This window comes from Glycine soja, chromosome 15 (genome assembly GCF_004193775.1).
Source record: "Glycine soja cultivar W05 chromosome 15, ASM419377v2, whole genome shotgun sequence".
NCBI lineage: Eukaryota > Viridiplantae > Streptophyta > Magnoliopsida > Fabales > Fabaceae > Glycine > Glycine soja.
In genome coordinates, this window is record NC_041016.1 from 13,175,659 (window position 1) to 13,195,409 (window position 19,751).

At 31.5% G+C, this 19,751-nt stretch overlaps 1 protein-coding gene and 1 pseudogene across 1 annotated transcript; one reads left to right on the forward strand and one right to left on the reverse strand.

Annotated features, from left to right (window-relative positions):
- Positions 1–2,256: 2,256 nt before the first annotated feature.
- On the reverse strand, positions 2,257–7,127 carry LOC114387086 (serine carboxypeptidase-like). The gene is made up of 9 exons (XM_028347208.1): positions 6,782–7,127; positions 5,056–5,224; positions 4,763–4,882; positions 3,973–4,116; positions 3,670–3,820; positions 3,485–3,573; positions 3,123–3,384; positions 2,697–2,830; positions 2,257–2,604 (listed from the first exon to the last, which is right to left on the reverse strand). Exons 1-9 carry the CDS (start codon positions 7,102–7,104, stop codon positions 2,515–2,517), a joined length of 1,482 nt encoding a protein of 493 aa, XP_028203009.1. The 5' UTR covers positions 7,105–7,127; the 3' UTR covers positions 2,257–2,514.
- Positions 7,128–11,469: 4,342 nt separating this feature from the next.
- Positions 11,470–14,671, forward strand: LOC114385840 (annotated as a pseudogene).
- The last annotated feature ends 5,080 nt before the right edge of the window (positions 14,672–19,751 follow it).

The window sequence follows — 19,751 nt, forward strand, 5'->3', positions numbered from 1 at the left end:
ATATGTAATAGTTGGATTTTTGGAATTTACATGAATCAATTCATCTTGGAATTTCTAATCTAATTAAGAATTGTTAATTAACCTCTTGTGCATGATCAGCAATTGGAACGACGATTGGTGTTTTAATTGAAATATAGAATTAGGGAAAACATAAAGATAAGTCTAAAATCACGATCGTAAGTCTTTTAATTTGTCCAACCTTAAGTAATGTTCACTTGCTTTTATTTCCTATTGTTTTTACAATTAAATTGCAACCCAAACATTACAACATTTTGAGCTTTAGGCCACACTTTCATTTCCACGGTAAAACTGTGGTCAGAACTTGAAATAGGCCATGGTGTTTTTTTTCCGCAGATAATAGGTGTGGTCTATTTAGATGAGATCGTAGTTTTAAAACTGTTCGACATAGAATAGGCCACAGGTTCTTAGCCATGGAGACATTAGACCACATCTAAAGATCCTGACTTATGAATCGGTTGTTTATTCATTTTGGCAGCCTTAGACTTGAGTATAGTGTGTGTTCTAAGTATTGGAGGGAAGAATGACAAAGTCTAAATAAGGAGGATTTAGTCAATTAGAGAGAATTGTGAAAATGAGTTATTGATGATAAGAATAAAACCTAGGATGATAATGAAAGTAAGTTAGTGTAACAAGTGATGACAATGGTTAAGGACTTGACGAGAGCTGTTAACAATTCAAAGATATATAGACTCGATCACGGGTGTGAAGGATTTACTATAGAGACCTAGTTAGGGTGGTGATTTGTAAACCCTATAGGCTAATTATTTATTATTTACACTTCTATCTTGTTTGATTTAATTATTAATGATATAAGGCATTTCATTTATTATTGTCAAAATAAATAATAATAATAATAATAATAATAATAATAATAATGATGATGATGATAGATTGATACTAGTATATGATTGTGAATCATGGGTCATGTTTTCACATCAGGGCATGATTAAGTGTAATGATGTAAAAAAATTGACCCACTATCAGAAAATTTCTACATAGGAGAGTTATAAAAATGTCATAAGCATTCTCAAAGTGACTAGTGTATATAGTCTTTAGACCTAAAAGTTTATATGTTTCTTGCATGAAGAATTTTAAGTTTTAATAACATCAAAAGTTGCTTGTGATCAGGTGATTATAAAGCTATTTATGCAGCATATACCAAATTGTGAAGAGTAATGTGAGTGATTTAGATGGGATTTGTCCCTCTTTCATAACAAGAGTAATATTTGTAGCGCCTTTTGATAGAGTAAGACAGTTATGCATAGTCTTGCTAAATTATTCAATATGAGATATTGGTCTCATTAATTCTGTCTTCTTGAGTATCATGAATAATTGATCTATATCTTGTGTTCAATTATGATGTTTGGACAAAGGGACTAATTTATACACAACACAAAAACATATATATATGTGTGTAAATCATGGGACATTCATATTACTTGCATAACAAACATGTGTTATCAGATATTGCTGACTGTTTATAATATTAAATATGATTTAACATTATTACCAACCTAATAAGAACGTATAAGCTATAGACTCAACAATGGGTGCCAAGTATTTACTAGAGGCCTAGTTAGGGTGGTGATTTGTAAGCCCTAGAGGCCAATCATTTCTTATTTACATTTCTATCTTGTTTTGTTTAATTATTAATGATATAAGACATTTTATTTATTGTCAAAATGAATAATGATAATAATAATAATTATTATAATACATTGATACTAGTATGTGAATGAACTAATGATTGTGAATCATGGATTATGAATATGAGATATGATGTCTTCACATCATAACATGATTAAGAGTAACGATGTACAAAATTGACTTACTATGAGAAAATTTCTACATAAGAGAGTTATAAAAATGTCATAAGCAATCTCAAAGTGATTGGTGTATATAGTCTTTAGACCTAAAGTCTATATGATTCCTCCATGAAGTGTTGTAAGTTTTAATACCATCAAAAGTTACTTGTGATCAACTGATTATAAAGCTATTTATTGGACATACCAAATTGTGAAGAGACATGTGAGTGATTTAGATGAAATTTGTTCCTCCTTCGTAGCAAGAATAATGTTTGTGGGTTTTCTTGATACAGTAAGACAGTGGTACATGATCTTGCTAAATGATTCAATATTGAATATTGGTCTCATTTATCCTGTCTTCTTAAGTATAAAGAAATAAATTAGTCTATCTTGTGTTCAACTAATTATGATATTTGGACAAAGGGACTAATTTATACACACAGAGAAAAATATATATATTTCAAATCACGGGACATATTGTACAAATAGTTAACACGAATAATGACTATGAAGGTCAGAAATTTCAGAAAGGTTCAGAAAAAATATAAAATCCACCCTCCAAATATTATCCCCAATGGCAGGTACACAAAATAATAGTGATCACTATTCATGTATTTTGATTATGGTTTTGGTTTTAAGATGAATGTATAAATTATGAGAGAAATTAATTATCTCTAAACTCCTTTTGTTAGGTCAAACTCCCTCCCATCCAGTTTTTCAACATCTGAAGTGCAGCTTTTGGTTGATCCATAGGGACAAGGTGTCCAGCCTCATATACCTGTTGTATAGTATCACATAAAAAAAAGTTACCAAATGGTAAATTAACAGTGCCACACTGTCACAATCAAAAATACAACCCTGACCACAAACCTTAAGGAAAGAGAGAGGTCCATAGCTATTCAGAGACCCTGCTTCTGCGCCATCAACAACAAATTTCACGGTAGGAGATGTTCCAAAGGCCTTTTGGCCTGACCACTCCATGGCATAAACCCACCTTGAATTCCCTGCCAAAAGAGAACCACATCCAGAACTCAATCTAACATACACATAGCTTTTCAACACAAAAAACAAATTGCTAAGTGTCAACAATGCACTCTCTAATCACTTTTATAAATACACTCAATTGTTGTCAAAATTTTATTGAAAATAAAAAAAAAAATATAAGAGTCTCACTCATTATATTTGTAATTTTCAATAAATTTTAACTAAGAGTAAATAATGTGATAATGTGTTAGAAAGAGTATGTTATTGACTCCCCTAACACAAATTTGTTGGAAATGAATCAAGTAGTCTCACCAAGCCAATTGCATCTGAGATCTTCTTCCCCTGCATACACAAGCAACTTGATTCCATCCTCAAGAAGTGCAGGAATCCCCACATCCAAGTTTTTCATCAAATCTTGCGCCATAGCATCATACACGGTTGAACTGCATGAAACAAACTGCAAGTCTGCCGCCACACCTAAAGCACTCTTCACTTTCTGCAGGTTTAACAACGTGTCCACGCTCTTGAAGTCATAGCACAATTCTCCCACACATTTTTTTCTGATGTCATAGTACTGCAATTTGCATATCAGCAAAATGCAGTAAGCAAACTGAACTAAGTAGTGAAAAAATAATAAGAGAAAAAAAATACCCTGTTCTTTCATGATTACTTACATTAATGTCACCAGCAATGGACATGATACTATTGAATATGCCATCACAAATATTAAATGCAATCTCACAACTCTGTCCACCTTTATTATCTGAATTATCAAAACCCAAACAGGATCACAAAGTGAAACATTATAAAGGGGTGTGTGCATCAGTGATAAAGGGAAAAGAACTCAATTGGTTTGTACCGCAAGTTTTAGCAGCTTGTTCACAATCTGGGATTGACTTGCTGATTTGATCGTGTTCAGCCTTTGTAATTACTCCGTTCTCTAATGCATAATCTGGGTATGCTGGGTACTGAATTGCAGGATTTGTTAAACCATTACCAATTGCAAAACCCTGTTGTTATTTGTGGAAATCAAACAGTGTTAAGAAATTTACAATAATTCATGAATTTTGTTTAGCCAACTGAGTTTGACCCTCTTAACCAAAATATTAACCTTCTTTGATCGTTCAAAATATAAATTATCCTATTAGAAATAGTGTAAGACCTTGAGGTTGATATGAATTCCTTGATTTTCTTTGTTTCCTTGGTTAACACGGGATGCAAGAGCTGGAGCATAATGTCCAGCGTATGATTCTCCAGTGATATAAAAGTCATTCTTAACGAATTGAGGATGTGCCTTGAAAAACTCCTGTCATTATAGTAAATTAATTTAGTGCATGTTACTTATAGACAACAAAATTATATTGTATTCAGAAAACCCACTAGGATGAGCCCAGTGGCAACAATTGGGGTAGAATACATATATAAAGTTATAGATTCAAACATCATATAGATCATTGTAGAAAGAAAACAAAAAAAATAGACAAAATTTAAATACAGTTCTAATCAGAATTAAAATTTCACTTGGATAATCTGTACTCAAATTGTTCAGACCCAAATTCAATTCTAACTAGGATCCTATTTTATCAAAAATTCAATCACCATTCACGTTTATTACAACAATTAATAACAATTTCTATAAAACAAAATCATATTTTATCTTCGTTATATTTTCTTAATATAGTGAAAAACAATTTTTTTTAAAAAGTGAGTCGACCTGAAAATTAATAGGAAAATGCTGATTTGTATGAAATGTGTTTCGTTAAGATGCACGAATTCTTTGTATTTTGACAAATAATGTTCCACGTATCAATTCGTGTGTTTCGCATCGTGTTTTATTCGTAACAATATCATTGCTAAAAAAAATATTTAAAATGCCTATAAAATTGCATATAAGTTTTATCCATCCAAATACATAACTGTGAATAAAAAAAAATGGACTTTATATTTATTACCTGCAAGAAGTCATATAAATCATTGCTAATGCATGCTTCATCATGACGAATGTCACTAGCATCAAAAGAGTAACTAAAACCTGTCCCCGTAGGTTGGTCAACAAATAAAATATTTGATGCCTGAAAATGAAGGAAAAGAAAAAAAACTTGTTGTGCGAGTAAGAAAAAAAATTGGTGCAACAAGTAGATTCTCTAATTTAACCAATGGTATGACTATGTATGCTTTAGGATTGAACCACCAGTGATACATTATCTCCATAAAGGAAAAAAGAAACATGGAAATTACTCTTTACCTGGTCCCAACCATAATCATTCCATATAAGAGACAAGTTGTTGCCAATATGAAAAGGGCCATTTTCGTAAAACAAAGCCAATTCACCACCACACCCTGGTCCTCCAGTCAACCATATGACAACTGGATCATCCTTGTTATTTCGTGATTCAAAGAAAAAGTAGAACATCCTGCATGCATGTCAAAGAAATTTCGATCAGGATTACATTCATATTAGAGAGTAATTAAAAGGACACAAAATTTAAATTAACTAACTAAATAAAATGACAATACAGCACTTGAATTAAATAACTAATTTCAAACCAATTAGTCAATGATGGATGTGTGATCATTATTAAACTTGGAATTATCCAAATTCACACATATATAAAATTACAAAATATTATTAACCAATTTCATAAATCAAGCCAATAAAGGATGTGGGGTCATAATTAGACTTAGAATTATCCAAATTCACGGATAAATACGATATAACTAAGCCTTATCAAATGATGTGATACAATATTTTTTTTCTATGTGATGAATGCACTGGTATAGAATAATGATATTACATGAATATGACGCGAAATTAAATTTTATCCAAAGTATATTTGCTTGTAGGACAATTTAAAGATTCCTTAAGATTTTTACTCACTTTGAATCTATCAAGATTAGGGGTGGAAATGAGCTGAACAGCTTGTCGAGGGTCTTCGGCTTGTCCTATGTAAGGCTCGACTCGGCTTGGCTTGTTTACTATAAAAGGTCAAGCTCAAACTTTTTAAAAAGTCTTTTTAGATAAAAAGACCAAGCTCAAACCATAAAAAAAGCTTGTTAAGCTTAACAAGCCGACTTGTTTAACTAAGAATAATAATAATAATAATAATAATAACTTTATTTTATCAAATCTTATCTTATCCAGATTTTATTCTATCTAGATTTTATTTTATTCAGATTTTATTCTATCTAGATTTTATTTCGTCCAGATTTTATTTCATCCCATCTTATCTTATCTTATCCAGATTTTATTTTATTTCGTTTATGAGCTTGGACTTAAAATAGATTTGTAAGCTTTGGGGTTGAGAACCTATATAACAGCACCAAGGTTTTAGTTTAGGGAGTTTTTTCGGAGAGGAGAATAATTCTAGGATTTTAGAATTCCAGTTTTTATTACTGTTCATGCACACTGTTCACGTAGAATAAAATTCATTTTCTGCAAATCATCTCTAATCCATACATTTTTTAATATTATGCTCTTTTTATTTTCTTTTGATATACTTTATGCTTTAACGACTTGAATTCAATATGATTTTGTTTATCAATTATTTTTGGATGTGCGAAATTTTATAAGTTTTTTTTAGTTAATATTTCATTAGGTTTTAAAATAATTAATTAATCAAAACGTCTTTAAATAGACTTTTAAATAGGCTCGTGGGTCAAGCTAGGCTTTTATATAAGTCGAGCCGAGCCTTATAAAAAAAGCCCATGACATGAGTCAAACTCAAGCCTTACGTATTCAACTCAGGCCGAGCTCAAGCCTAGTAAAGTTTGGTTTGGCTAATTTTCACCCCTAATCACGATATATCAAATAAATTAACAAGCCCCAAAAAAATAATGGTGACTAACCCAATATATATAATAGTTGCCAGCTACATGGAGAAAGGAATAAAGCAGTGCAACAATTATTGACCTTAATCAATTTAAAACCATGAATTAACCATATGCATGAGAAGGATATAATATGTATTTACCTTGCAGCTTTGGAATTAGGAAGTGAAAAGTAACCTGCATGGTGACCAAGGTCTTCAATTGAAGGTCCAGAATCACCAAGAAACGAGAACTTCTTCTCCACGATATTCCCTGAGACAAAAGCATTAGCAAGGCCATCACCTTTAACAATGTTTATTGGGTTCTTTGGAAATAGGTTAAGGCTTCTAATGAGCTTTTCTGCTCGTGATTTTGGTGGGTTGACATGGTCATGGCTGAGGCGAGAAGTTGCATAGGAAGAAGAAAGTGACAAAAAGAAGAGCAACAAAGAGACTTTGGAGAGTGTTAACGTTGATGATGGTGCCATGTTGTTTGAATTTGTGGAAAAATGTGTGCCGATGGCTGTGACTTATAGCACTCGCAAATGCGAAGGGTTCCACCACTTTTAATTACATGTTTCATTTTCGAGTAATCATAGACCACTTGTCTATCTTCATTGTATTTTTTTTTTTTAGGGGGGAGGGTGCATAAAAGTTTCCTGAAAATTAATTTTAAAAAATTGGAGGATCATATCCTCAACATATAATGACATAATAATTTTAAATTTACGTTACATATAAATTCCAAATTTATGGATTGAAAAATTAAAACGTCCAATATTGAATTTTTTTTATTAAAACAGTGTGCGTAATTATTACTTGGATTTAAAACGGAATAATTGAAAATTTTGGGTAAGTTAAACAAGATCTTTACTGAAATAATTTTCAAAAACTAAATGCTTGATGGAAAGAATGTGGGTAATTGATTAATTACGGAGCTGAAATATTTTTCATCAATTAAAAACAAGTTTTGGTGAAACTAATATTTTCCCCAATTCAAATGATGAAGCTAACTCCGTATTTTTTATGTATCAATAATGACCAATTTTCTTTGATAATTTTGTCATTCCAATCATAATCGCGTCTTAGTGGGAAATGATAAATTACATTTTCAATTTTTAAATACGATAGGAATTAGAGGTACACCTTTTCACATAATACATAACGGCTTGTTTAGTTTGATTATTTTCTATTTTCAATTTTATTGAAATAGAAAATAGTGATGGAGATATATTTGGTTGAATTTTTATTTTTATTTTTATTTTCTCGAACGAATAAAAACTGAAAAACAATAAAATTTCTATTTTTGATTGTGTTTTCAGTTGAAACAACTAACCTCATTTTAAATAAAATAAAAATGCGAGGGAAGGAATGTAATTTTAAGCAAATTTAAAAATACATTTTCTTTTAAAAACGCATTTTTAGTGTTTTATTTCTTAAAAGTAGTAAACAAGAAATGAAACCAAATATGTTTTTAGAATTTTAATCTTTTAAAAATAAAATTTTTCAAAAAATAAAAAAAAAATGAAAATACAAACAGATTAATGTATTTTAATGAGTTGGTAATTATAAACTTTTTAAGTCAGCCATGACACCGCTGTTAAAAAAAGAAGTCAACCACGAGTCTACGATACCTTTGTAAATTCAAAAACGAAAATCATTAAATTTAGAAGCGGGACAATTTAGTTCACAACAATATTTTAACTATATTTTTATTTAAATTACCAATTTAAAATAATTCACCCCTTTTTCTCTATGCCTATAAATGAACATTCACACAGTTTAAAGGAAATTTCCCCTATCACCGCTCCCAATTTAAATCGAAATATTTCCGTTCGTAGAAAATTAACTATTCATAGTATACCAGATACAGTGAACACTGAACAAGATAGGTCCCTAAATTCCTTGAAACGTATTATTTCTGCTCATAAAAAATTAATTATTATTTAGTCTTACAAATTCTGATCCACAAGTTTCGCGAATAGGCAAAATCAATTGGGAGGGAAATTTTTAGATGTAGTATTAAATTAGTCAATAAGTACTATTATTTAATTAAATTAAAATTGCAAAATTAGTCTTTAAGAGTTATAAATGTTTGCACTAATTATGTAATTTAGTATTGCTTTCCATTTTTTCTATCCTGTTTTCTCTTTCCCAGGCCTTATTAGTTAGTTGGATTCAAATTTCAAATATTTCAAAAAAATTATTAAATTCTCTTCCTGTCATCTTTTTTCTGCTCTCTTATTCTTCTACTATCTTCTCTTTTACTCTTCTTTCTCATACAATAATCTTTCACTTTCCTGTTTCGTTTTTTATTTTTATTTTTCGCTTGTTTTTTTATTTGAACCTTTATTCACTCATTTCATCCTTTCAACTTATGTTCTCACCGTGTTAACAATTTCAAAATGCTTCTTTCTAAGTGTTTGCTTCTTTGCTCTTATAAAAGACAAAGATTTTGAATTATCTCCAAGTATAAAAAAATTAATCACCATTAATTTAAAATTTAAAAATAATTTATTTTATAGAATTTTAAATTAATTTTAACTAACGCATTATTTATGTTTTGCTAATTTTTAACCTTAAAATTGATAAAGCATGCAATTTATTGTAAGTGCCTTATTGATCTTATCTCTTAGCAATTTGTTTTCTTTAACAACTAGACATATATTTATTTTTTATTAATTTTTAATTTCAAATTAACTTACTTGGGTCAAAGAAAAAACTCTTATAAAATATTCTCAGAATCAAGATATCTACAAAATGTATCAAATAAGAGTATATAAAAAAGAGTTTAAGCACTATCCGAGAAATAATTTATATTGTCATGCAATCACATATTACCGATAGAATTATTTTAAGATAATTATTTTAAAATTTAATAAATTTATTATACATGATGCATTGTGATTGGATAACTATATAAGATTTTATACCATTAGTGGATAAATCCTTTTTCCCATAAAAATTATTCTTTTTAAACATCATTACTTAAAATTAATATTGTTTCAATTTCACAAATTTTTTTCTCAAAAAACATTCACAAAATTTAAAATTGATAAAAAAAAAATCAACTACCATTTTATCCCTTAATTTATTCCCTTGACATGTCAAAGAGATTTATCCCAATTGATTAAATATAATACATGAATAATTGTAAATTCTGACAATATCTTTCATTTCTATCCATAAAATAAGTCATAAGTCACAAAATCATATTATATGTTTTGTAATTAATATTTTTCAATTTCAAACTAACTTTTTGGGTGCCACATGCTAAACTTATATAAATTTTAAATAACTTTTGTAATTAATATTTTGATCTAATAATATTGTTTTATATATATAAATTTTAAATAAAAATCATATTATTTTACATATAAGTTTACATTTTAAATAATATTGTTTTAGGGATTGACAAAAGAAAAAAACGAAGAAGAAGTAAAAAAAGGATAAAGTTAAAATTTTTAAAAATATGTTGGATGTAAAAGAAATTTGTTGGGTATAGGAAGAATATCTCAAAAAAATCCAACTTTGATATTTTCGGAAAAATCTACTTGTGCCACCTTTTGTTTCTCCAACTTATCATATTTAACTCCTAATTAATGACTTAATCTCATTTCAACTTTTCAACTATTTGAAGATTCAAATTTCATTAAAGCATTAGAATAATTTCACTGTTTTCTAGGTCTATGCCTTTGTGGTAGTAACCTAATTTTTTTTCCCAACATGGACATTGGATAGTATGGTAGTAAAAAAAAAAAAAAAGTGATACTCACACTCATAGACCAATAGAGATACAAAAGAAGTTAATCTAGTTAGTAGCCATTGAAGTTGGTACTAGAAAAATTAGAAATCTTATTTTCATAAAGAAAAAGAAATATTTCATTAGTGAGTAGGATCCACCCTTTCTTCATCTTTAGTGTCTTCCTTCCCAGAGTTTAATTCAGAAGGAATGATTGCATGATTACAATCCATCATTTTGAACCACTTTAGCATATCAGTGGTATACTTCCTTTGATGCATAAGGCGTCCCTTATCACTATCCAAAAATTCCAAGCCAAGGAAATATGTCAATATACCAAGGTCATACATTTCAAACTCATTTTTCATCAACTCCTTGAATCTTCCAACCTCACTGGAGTCACTTCCAGTCACCAATAGTCATCTACATAACAGCAAATCGGTACTTGAATTGATTCAAACCCTTCCTTGTAGTACACTCCATATTCAACTATGCACTGTTTGAATCCATGCTTGATCATAAATGAATTGATTTTTTTATTCCAGCATCTAGGGGCTTGCTTTAGGCCATATAGAGGCTTATTCAGCTTGTAGACTAGTTTCTTTTTTTCCTTTTATCTCAAACCTAGGTGGTTGAGTAACATATACATCTTCATTGAGAGATCCATTCAGGAAAGCATATTTCACATAGTGATACACAAGCCAATTTCTTTTGCTAGCTAGAGCCATAGCTAGTCTGATTGTTTCAATTATGGTCATTGGTGCAAAGATTTCTTTGTAATCTACTTCAGCTTTTTGCATAAATCCTTTAGCCACTAACCTGGCTTTGTGTCTAGCCACTGATCCATCCGAGTTTAGTTTGAGCTTGAAGATCCATTTCACCTCAATTGGTTTCTTCGTTGGAGGTAATTCTGTCGGTTCCCATATGTGATTCTTCTCTATTGATTGCAGCTTTTCAATCATAGCTTGTTTCCAGGTTTGTTCTCTAGCAACTTCTTTGAAGTCTACAGATTCAGTATCAGCAAGTAAAGCAAAGTGAATTATCATGAATCATTTCAAACTGATCAAATCTGGTTGGCATGTGCCTATCTCTCTATGGTCTAGTTCGCTCAATGACTTCATTACTCTTAGGCATTAGGTTAGCATCATCTGTTCCCTCAATGTCTGAGTCATTATGTTCTTCATTTCTAGTTTTAACTTCTTGGTGTGAGTCAACTTCAAAAATTACCAATCTCAATTGACCCTTTTGTTTCTCCCAGCCCCATAATTCATTTTCACATACAAGCATATCTGTGTTGATTTCAACCTTCCTTTTGATTGGATTGAATAACCTGTAAGCACTTGTACCATGATATCCAATCAAAATCATGCATTCAATCTTATCATGTAGTTTCTTCCTCTTAGCACCTGGAATATGCTTGTAGCATAGGCAACCAAACACCTTAAGATGGTTGATCACTTATTTCTTCCACTCCTGACCTCCTCAGGGACCTTCTTATGTAATCTTTTAGTAGGGCATCTATTTAAAAGATAGGTTGCAGTAGCAATAGTCTCACCTCAAAAGGACTTTGGCAATTGCTTCTGTTTCAGTATACTTTTGCACATGTTGAGGATTGTCTTATTTCTCCTCTCTGCAAGTCCATTATGTTGAGAAGTATAGGGTGCAACCACTGCATGTTAATTGTCCATTTTCTCACAAAAACTTTCAACTTCTCTGGATGTGTATTCTCCTCCACCATCTGTCCTGAGGATCTTCAATTACTTCTCACTTTGTCTTTCGGCCATAGTTTTAAACTTATGAAGAATCTCAAATACATCACTGTGAAATCTTTCAACTATAAGTAGGGGTGTTCATGATACTGTTTGATTTAATTTTGATTAAATGATTATTAGTAGGGGTGTTCATGATACTGTTTGATTTAATTTTTTGACTAAAAAATTATTTGAATCAAATATATGATTCAATTTAGGTTTTTTGATTTTGAGGATTTGGAGAAGAGAATGAAGATGATTGGGAAGAGAGCTGATACGTTTTTGCAGAATCTTATTAAGGAGAACCGCAGTGGGAAGCAACCCGAGTACTATTCCAACCATATGATCAAAGGTCTTATTCAGGTAACTGATAATTGATTCACTAATTAACACTACATAATTATACTTAAACATACGTTAATGTTGTAATTAGTTATAATTATTTTTAAATATGTTCAAATAGTAATATGTTTATTATGAGAGTCCAGATGAATTGGTTAAGCAATGAGCATAAGTTTTTGTAAATTGTAAATCTTCCTTTACCTGAATTCGATTTCTTACCAATAAAAAAAATGAAATTTGATAATATTATCATTCTAAAAGATAAATGCGTTACATAATATTCATATTTTATATTTATCATTCTATACAAATATTAAATAAACCCGTAAACATATTGTTTATTAAAAATAAAGTTTAATTATGCTGCTTTAAATTTGGATAATTATTTTTTTAATCCTTAAAATTTTTTATTTTTATTAGTCCCTCAAATTTTTGAAAATTTATTTTTGGTTCTTCTTTATTCAATGTGTTCATATTTTCATAATTAGTGATGGTCCTTATTAACCACAAAAATTTATTTTTAAATTGATTTTTTTAAAAATGATTTCTAACTATTTTAAATGGTAAGAAATATTTGATTGGTATGATTTGATAGTTGTTTATTATATATCTTTTGACCGTTTTAAAGAAGAAAAATAAAACATAAATGTGGAATTATCGTGATTTCTTACCTATTTTGATGGTTTAATTTTAAATTGTTTAAACTATTTTTAAAGAAATTAAACTAACGAAAAACATGTTTGATGGTAAAAAAATGGGTACAAATTATTATACTATTAACTCAAAGAATAAGAAAAATTAAAAGTAATTTTTCAAAAATTTAAAAGACAGATAAAAACAAATTCTTTTTTGAAAGACTATAAAAACAATTACCGAATCACAAATTTAATGAACTAAAAAACATAATTAAAGACAAATTTAACAGTCGTCACAAATTTCACTTCCTTTTAACATCCGGATTTTCTGCTGCAAAACTTGTCTATAGCCTCTCACAGTTTTTTACTTCTCAAGTTACTTGTTTGGCTGTAGAGGCAACATAAGATCATGACTTTGTTTACAGTTCCCGAGAAAATTAGGAACGCATCCTTATCAACCTATGGATTTTCTTTTGTTGAAAAATCAACCTAGGAATTTTCTTCCATGTGTTATCCGCTCCAGATAGAAAATCTTAAGAGTTTAAATCAATAAATAAACGGTGTTTTCGTCATAATCGATGGCTCACATAATTTTAATGGTAAATTTTATTTATAAGAGAAAAAAAGTGCTTTTAAAAATATAATAAGATGTTTTTCTTTTTTAACCAACCTATAAAAATGGTAAAATGTATAGAATATAGCTTTTAATATGTTTTTATATAGCACAACTTAAGTAAAAACCGTGTAGCATAACTTTAATTTAAGCTACAATTTTGGAATTAATTTTAGTAGCTTAACGGAAAAAAAAAATAGACACGCTACAATCAGGTTAATTATTCGACTCATCCGATGAACTGAACATTGAATGTTATTTTATTTTGTTCTATAAATCAATCAATAATTTAATTATATCTTTTTATTTTTGTATTTATATGCAAGAATTTACTAAACTCAATGAATCTTGTTAAACTAAATGCTATTTGATTTGTAGGCTATGCTTCTAGCTGGAACAGACACATGAGCTGTGACCATAGAGTGGGGAATGGCTGAATTACTAAACAACCCAGAGGTACTAAAGAAGGCAAAGGAAGAAATAGGAAAGGACCGTTTGGTAAATGAGCAAGATCTGTCAAAACTTCAATACCTTAAAGACATCATTAGTGAGACATTTGGTTTGCATCCTCCTACTCCATTACTATTGCCACACGAATCTTCAAAGGATTTTACTATTGGAGGGTACCACATTCCACAAGACACTATAGTGTTAACCAATGTATGGCTCATTCATAGAGACCCTAAACTTTGGAGTGATCCTTCAAGTTTTAAGCCCTAGAGATTTGAAAAAGAAGGTGAGGTGAACAAGTTAATTGCCTTCGGGCTAGGGAGAAGGGCTTGCCCTGGATCGGGCCTGGCCCAACGTACGGTGGGCCTCACAATGGCATTGTTGATCCAATGCTTTGAATGGAAACGAGAAAGTGAGAAAAAACTTGACATGATGGAGGACAATGGAGGGATCACCATGCCGAAGCTAATTCCACTACAGGCAATGTGTAAAGCACTACCCTTCAATAACATTTTGAAGTAATTAACTAGTATCTTTGTCTAATTGTAGTGCTGTGATGATATATAAATGTGCGCTTTCAATTTTAAGGCATTTGAGTATTCTAGAGTTAAATATTACCTCTATTCCTATGTATATAAGAAATAAATATTTAATTTATCAAGATTAATAAAAAATAATTTATTTAATTAATTATTAATTAAAAATATGATCAAATTAAATTTTATTTCATAAATAACCATAGATTTAAATGATTTAAGTGGTGGTTGTAGTTAATAATATTAAGGAATTTTGATTTTGGTCCCTATAAAATAGGGAGATTTGATTTTGGTCTTTTAAAGATTTTTGTTTTTATTTTAGTGTTTTAAAGATTTTTGTTTTTATTTTAATCTCTATTTTCAAATAATGTAATAATGATGTTAGCGATTCATTGACTTGTCACTTGTTGCCCGATAAATTTAGGATTTTTGTTTTTTTAATAATGATTTAGGGTTTTTGCTGCAACAACTATAATCATTTGGACCAAATACAAATAATGGGCCTTATAATGCTGCGTTTCAAAATATGCACGGAGAACTCTATAGTCATTACCCAATTTGCTATTTAGACCATCAAATTTTGTGAAATTTCTCATTTTCCCACCCACCAAATCCCTACACCCCTTCCCTTATGACTTTCACTCCCTTTCATGTTGCAATGTGCCACCCCACCCCATCCAAATCCAAGTCGCATCGCCCCGCCTGCATTCATGTTCCAAGAAGCACCACCGCCACCACCAGCATTATTGCTACCCCACCTAGATTTGACCTAATTAGCCCCAATCTTGTCAGCAATGGAAACAACCACAACAATCGCGACCCAAACACCATCACTCAGGCTAGATTCACATGCAAGCTCAACCTGCAAGGTCCTTTGCATGGGGGTGACGGCGAGGAAGGTCGAGGTAGTTTGCAGACAAAGCCCAAGAATCCATGTGATTATGGTTTGTTAAGGAAGGAGGAAGGTCACAAAAATCGTCTTCACTAAAAAAAAGGAAAACGAGGAGGATTTAACTTTCTTTTAATTTTTGTTCATTCCTATTTGGCTCGGTTTGGGGTTTAGGTGTTGGCTCGTGATGACATGTGGCAATGGGTTGGAGGATTTAGCTTATAGTGTTGGCTGGATTTTTGTATATTTGCAAGGTGGTCGAGGAAGATGGTTTCCGACAAGATTTTGATGTTGTTGATGCAGGCAAAGGCTACTGTGGGTGTGAAGGGTGGATCATGCAACAAAGAGAGTGTTATGGGTGTGTATGGTCGAACAATGCTCTTAATTGAAATGTGATTTCATTTATTAAATATACACCAAATCGTGTTTCCGTTGTTGAAATATAGGGACATAAAAATTAAAAGTAATGAAAATATGATTGTGTATATATTATAAAACTTTTCATTATTATTTTACACCCTATATTGCAACACTAAAAATACAATATTGTGTATATTCAATAACACAATTGTGTTTCCTTATATGTTGTTTTACACCCTCTTTATTTCAACAACAGAAACACCATTCCATAGTAAAAAAAAATTGCACTCTAAACAATGCAACACAAACATGATTCCGCTATATATGATCTATTACAAAATCATGTTTTCATGGGAGGACATTGTTGGAATAACAAAAAATTCTACCCATGTGGGTATTGCTAATAACCATAGTGGTAGTAGCAATAGTAACTCATATATGTATTTTGTCACTAAGTCTTTTTCGGTTCATGTCGGGATAAAAAGTTGGTTAGCCAAAATGATGCCCCAACTTTTGGGTTTGATGTGACAATAGGCTTGCTATGAACTTCAAACCATTCACAATAAGGGAGTTGTTATTGGTCCCATTACAATTGCTTTTGGCCCCTTTCAAGGGGCTAACATATTTTTTATTCCAAGAATGCACTTTCCATAGAATTATGATTCTGTTGAATAAAATACATAACGAAATCATGATTTTGTTACATAACCAAATCCACACCCCTTATTACAATGAAACCATGATTCAGTTATACAATATACAACGCAATCATGATTTCATTGTTATTTTTTTGGCAACCTTCTTATCGCAATGGAATCTCGATTCTGTTGTTACTTTTTTTTCACATCACAATGAAATCATGATTCCATTGTGATTGAAAAATGTTAAACAAGAAAATTGAGATTCCATTGTACTATTTTTTAAAAAAAAATAAAAAGAAAAAAAAATACATTTTGTGTTTTTTACTGATTGATCACTACTTTTCCTAAGACATATTGACTAAATACTACTTTTTTCTTATATGCATATCAATCGTATTAAATATAAACACAATCTAAATCGTCTATATTGTCTGTGCGATCTCAATTGTTGGTATGACTTACAAGAAAATCGTAGATCGTCTAATAAAAATAGTAATAGGGGTTTGATGCAATTCAACTCCTTTGTTTGATATTCACAATATTACTTAAAGCATGAAGAGTGTATCTGCTTTTGAGTATTGTGATGGTCACACAATTTCATCATCTGAAAGGATATTGTTTGAATGTCCTAATGACCCTAAAGTCGTCATAATAAGTGAGGAGATGTCACTTTATTCTTTAAGAAAAATAATTATGGACGTTATCGAAGGTTGCATAATTTTACTCGATCTTTTTTACCGTCAACCTGTTTACATAGGTGATGGTTATGTTGAATACGAGTGTATAGAGTTAAACACGACAATGGTGTGGGAAAAATATTTTTCATCTTTCCGAAATGTAAGCAAAGGTCTAATTAATTTGAATGCAACTTTTAGTTGATCTCTAGATGAAGTCCTTACCATGTTACTCAAACCAAGGAAACCAAGATCTGCTGATGAAATCATTGCTCTAATGCATGATAAATGTGTGTAGTCATGTTTTTACTTTATAAAAATCATATGCTGGTTTTTTTAAGAAAAGTCTATATTATTAATGTGTGATGTTCATGTTTTAAGAAAAGTTTGCTTGATCATTGTTTTCCAGTTACACCAACCTCACCTTGACGCCTGTGTTTGTCACCACAGAAGCCTTTATCTTTGTCAAAATACCCAAATGACTCATCAGTAGGATTTTCACTGCCTCTCTATCAATGAATGAGTGGACATGATCAATGAGCCTACCTGTCACAAGTAAGTGTAGCAGACAAGACACATCATCTAAGGTGATGGTCATCTCTTCGATAGGCAAGTGGAATTAAGACATCTCCTGGTGCTACCTCACCAAAAAGGTACTCATCAAGCCTTTGATTACAGTAGGATACTACGTCGTAATAAGGGCTCCTAACCTTGACTTGTCCACGTAAGCCCAGACTTGTGGATGAGTAGAGTACAATAGCACTTAAGCATTGTGGTTGACAAGTTTCACCTCTAGCCGCTCCTGATGGATCCAAATGTGACTAACACAATGGTCCCTATAAGATTGAAGAAGGGACAAATCAACAAGACCTCCTCCAAAAGGAAGTCCAACGATCCTACTAGCAACTGGCTCTGGCTGTGGCTCTGCCTCTGCTTGTTGTTGCTACTGTTGCTCATCGTCATGGCATTAGAGCACTGATGTTGTTACTCTGTGATGTCTCTTTGGATCATCTTCCCCTTCCTGTGGGGGAGGGGGGGGGGGGGCTTCATTGGAGGGGTTGTCTCCAATAACATACAACGTCTACTTCGTGTGAGCCATTTGAAAAGCAATGAAAAAAATAAGTAAAAAATCCTTCATAATAAACAATTATATTTAGCTAAGACAATAAAATAAAATAAAAACATTACATTTGTCTTAAAGTAATAAAAAATACAACGAAATCGTGATTTCGTTGTGTTGTTTAACAGAGCCACAATGGAATCATAATTTCGTTGCGGTTTTCCAAATCCAAAAACATAGGCAGCAGGATTATGTCAAAAAACTTAATGGAATTTTTTACCTATTTTTCCTAGAAATAAAATATAAATGTAATCGTGATTTCGTTGAAGGCAAGTTTGCCAAAAAAAAAGGCACTTCAGAGGAGTTAGGGAAGGAGAGGGAGTAGGGTTAGGCACGATTGGGAGGTGAAGGAGAAGGGTTAAGAAGGAGAAGAGTTAGGGAAGGGAAGAAAAGGAAGAGAGAATAGGTTGGGAGGAGAAGAGGAAAAAAGAGGAGGAAGAGAGAAGAGAGAGGGGTGTCAAGAAGGGGGGAGGGAAGAGAGAAAGGTGAAGTTTTTGAAATAGGGGACAAAATTTGATTTTTACTCTAATGTAGGGACCAAAAGCAAAATTGGTAGGAGTTAATAGTAGTATCCTCATAATAATTTGACGACTGGGCCACTGGTGTTGTGGATCCAAATTGGTAAACTAATCTCGAACCTCTAATTGTGACTCCATATTCAAATTGGAAATCAAATCTTGGACCTTGATTAAGGAACCTAAGTATCAAATTACTTATTACAACAATTTTTAGTTTTTACTTAAATGAATTGTACATAATTCTTTTACAAATTTCATCATTTCAAAATAGGCTTAAATAAGTTTTTGGTCCCTGATAAATACTTGTTTTATGCATTTGGTCTCTAATAAATTTTTACTTCGTGATGGGTTCCTAATATTTGAAAAGTTTTGTCCGATGTTCCTGCCATTAGTCGGAATCTATTATCTGCTTACATGGCCATTAACCGGCCACATAGGCATGCCACGCATGATTTTTGTCTAACTGGGATTACACGTAGGATTTTTTATTAAAAAAAAGTAAAAAACGATGTTGCTACTACTGCTTCTCCAAAACCCCCTAAACCACCCCCACCAGTCCCCACCAGCTCCACACCGCCGTTGTTGCCACCCCTCCCCCGTCGTTGTTGCTTCTCCAAAACCCCAAAATAAGATCGATTTGGATCTCTCGATCAAGCAATTGTTACAGATCACGGCAGTCGCGAAGTCGGCACTGCCCCTCGGATCAAATGGACCCACCTTATTCCTTCCTTGAAACCCCATGACAGCAACACAACAATTAACACTAACCCATTTACTTCTTTTTCCTTCTCTTGAGCTGTGACCCCCCATGGCGACAACAAATCTCCTTCTCTAAAAATTCACTCACAGACCCCACTTCCCCAA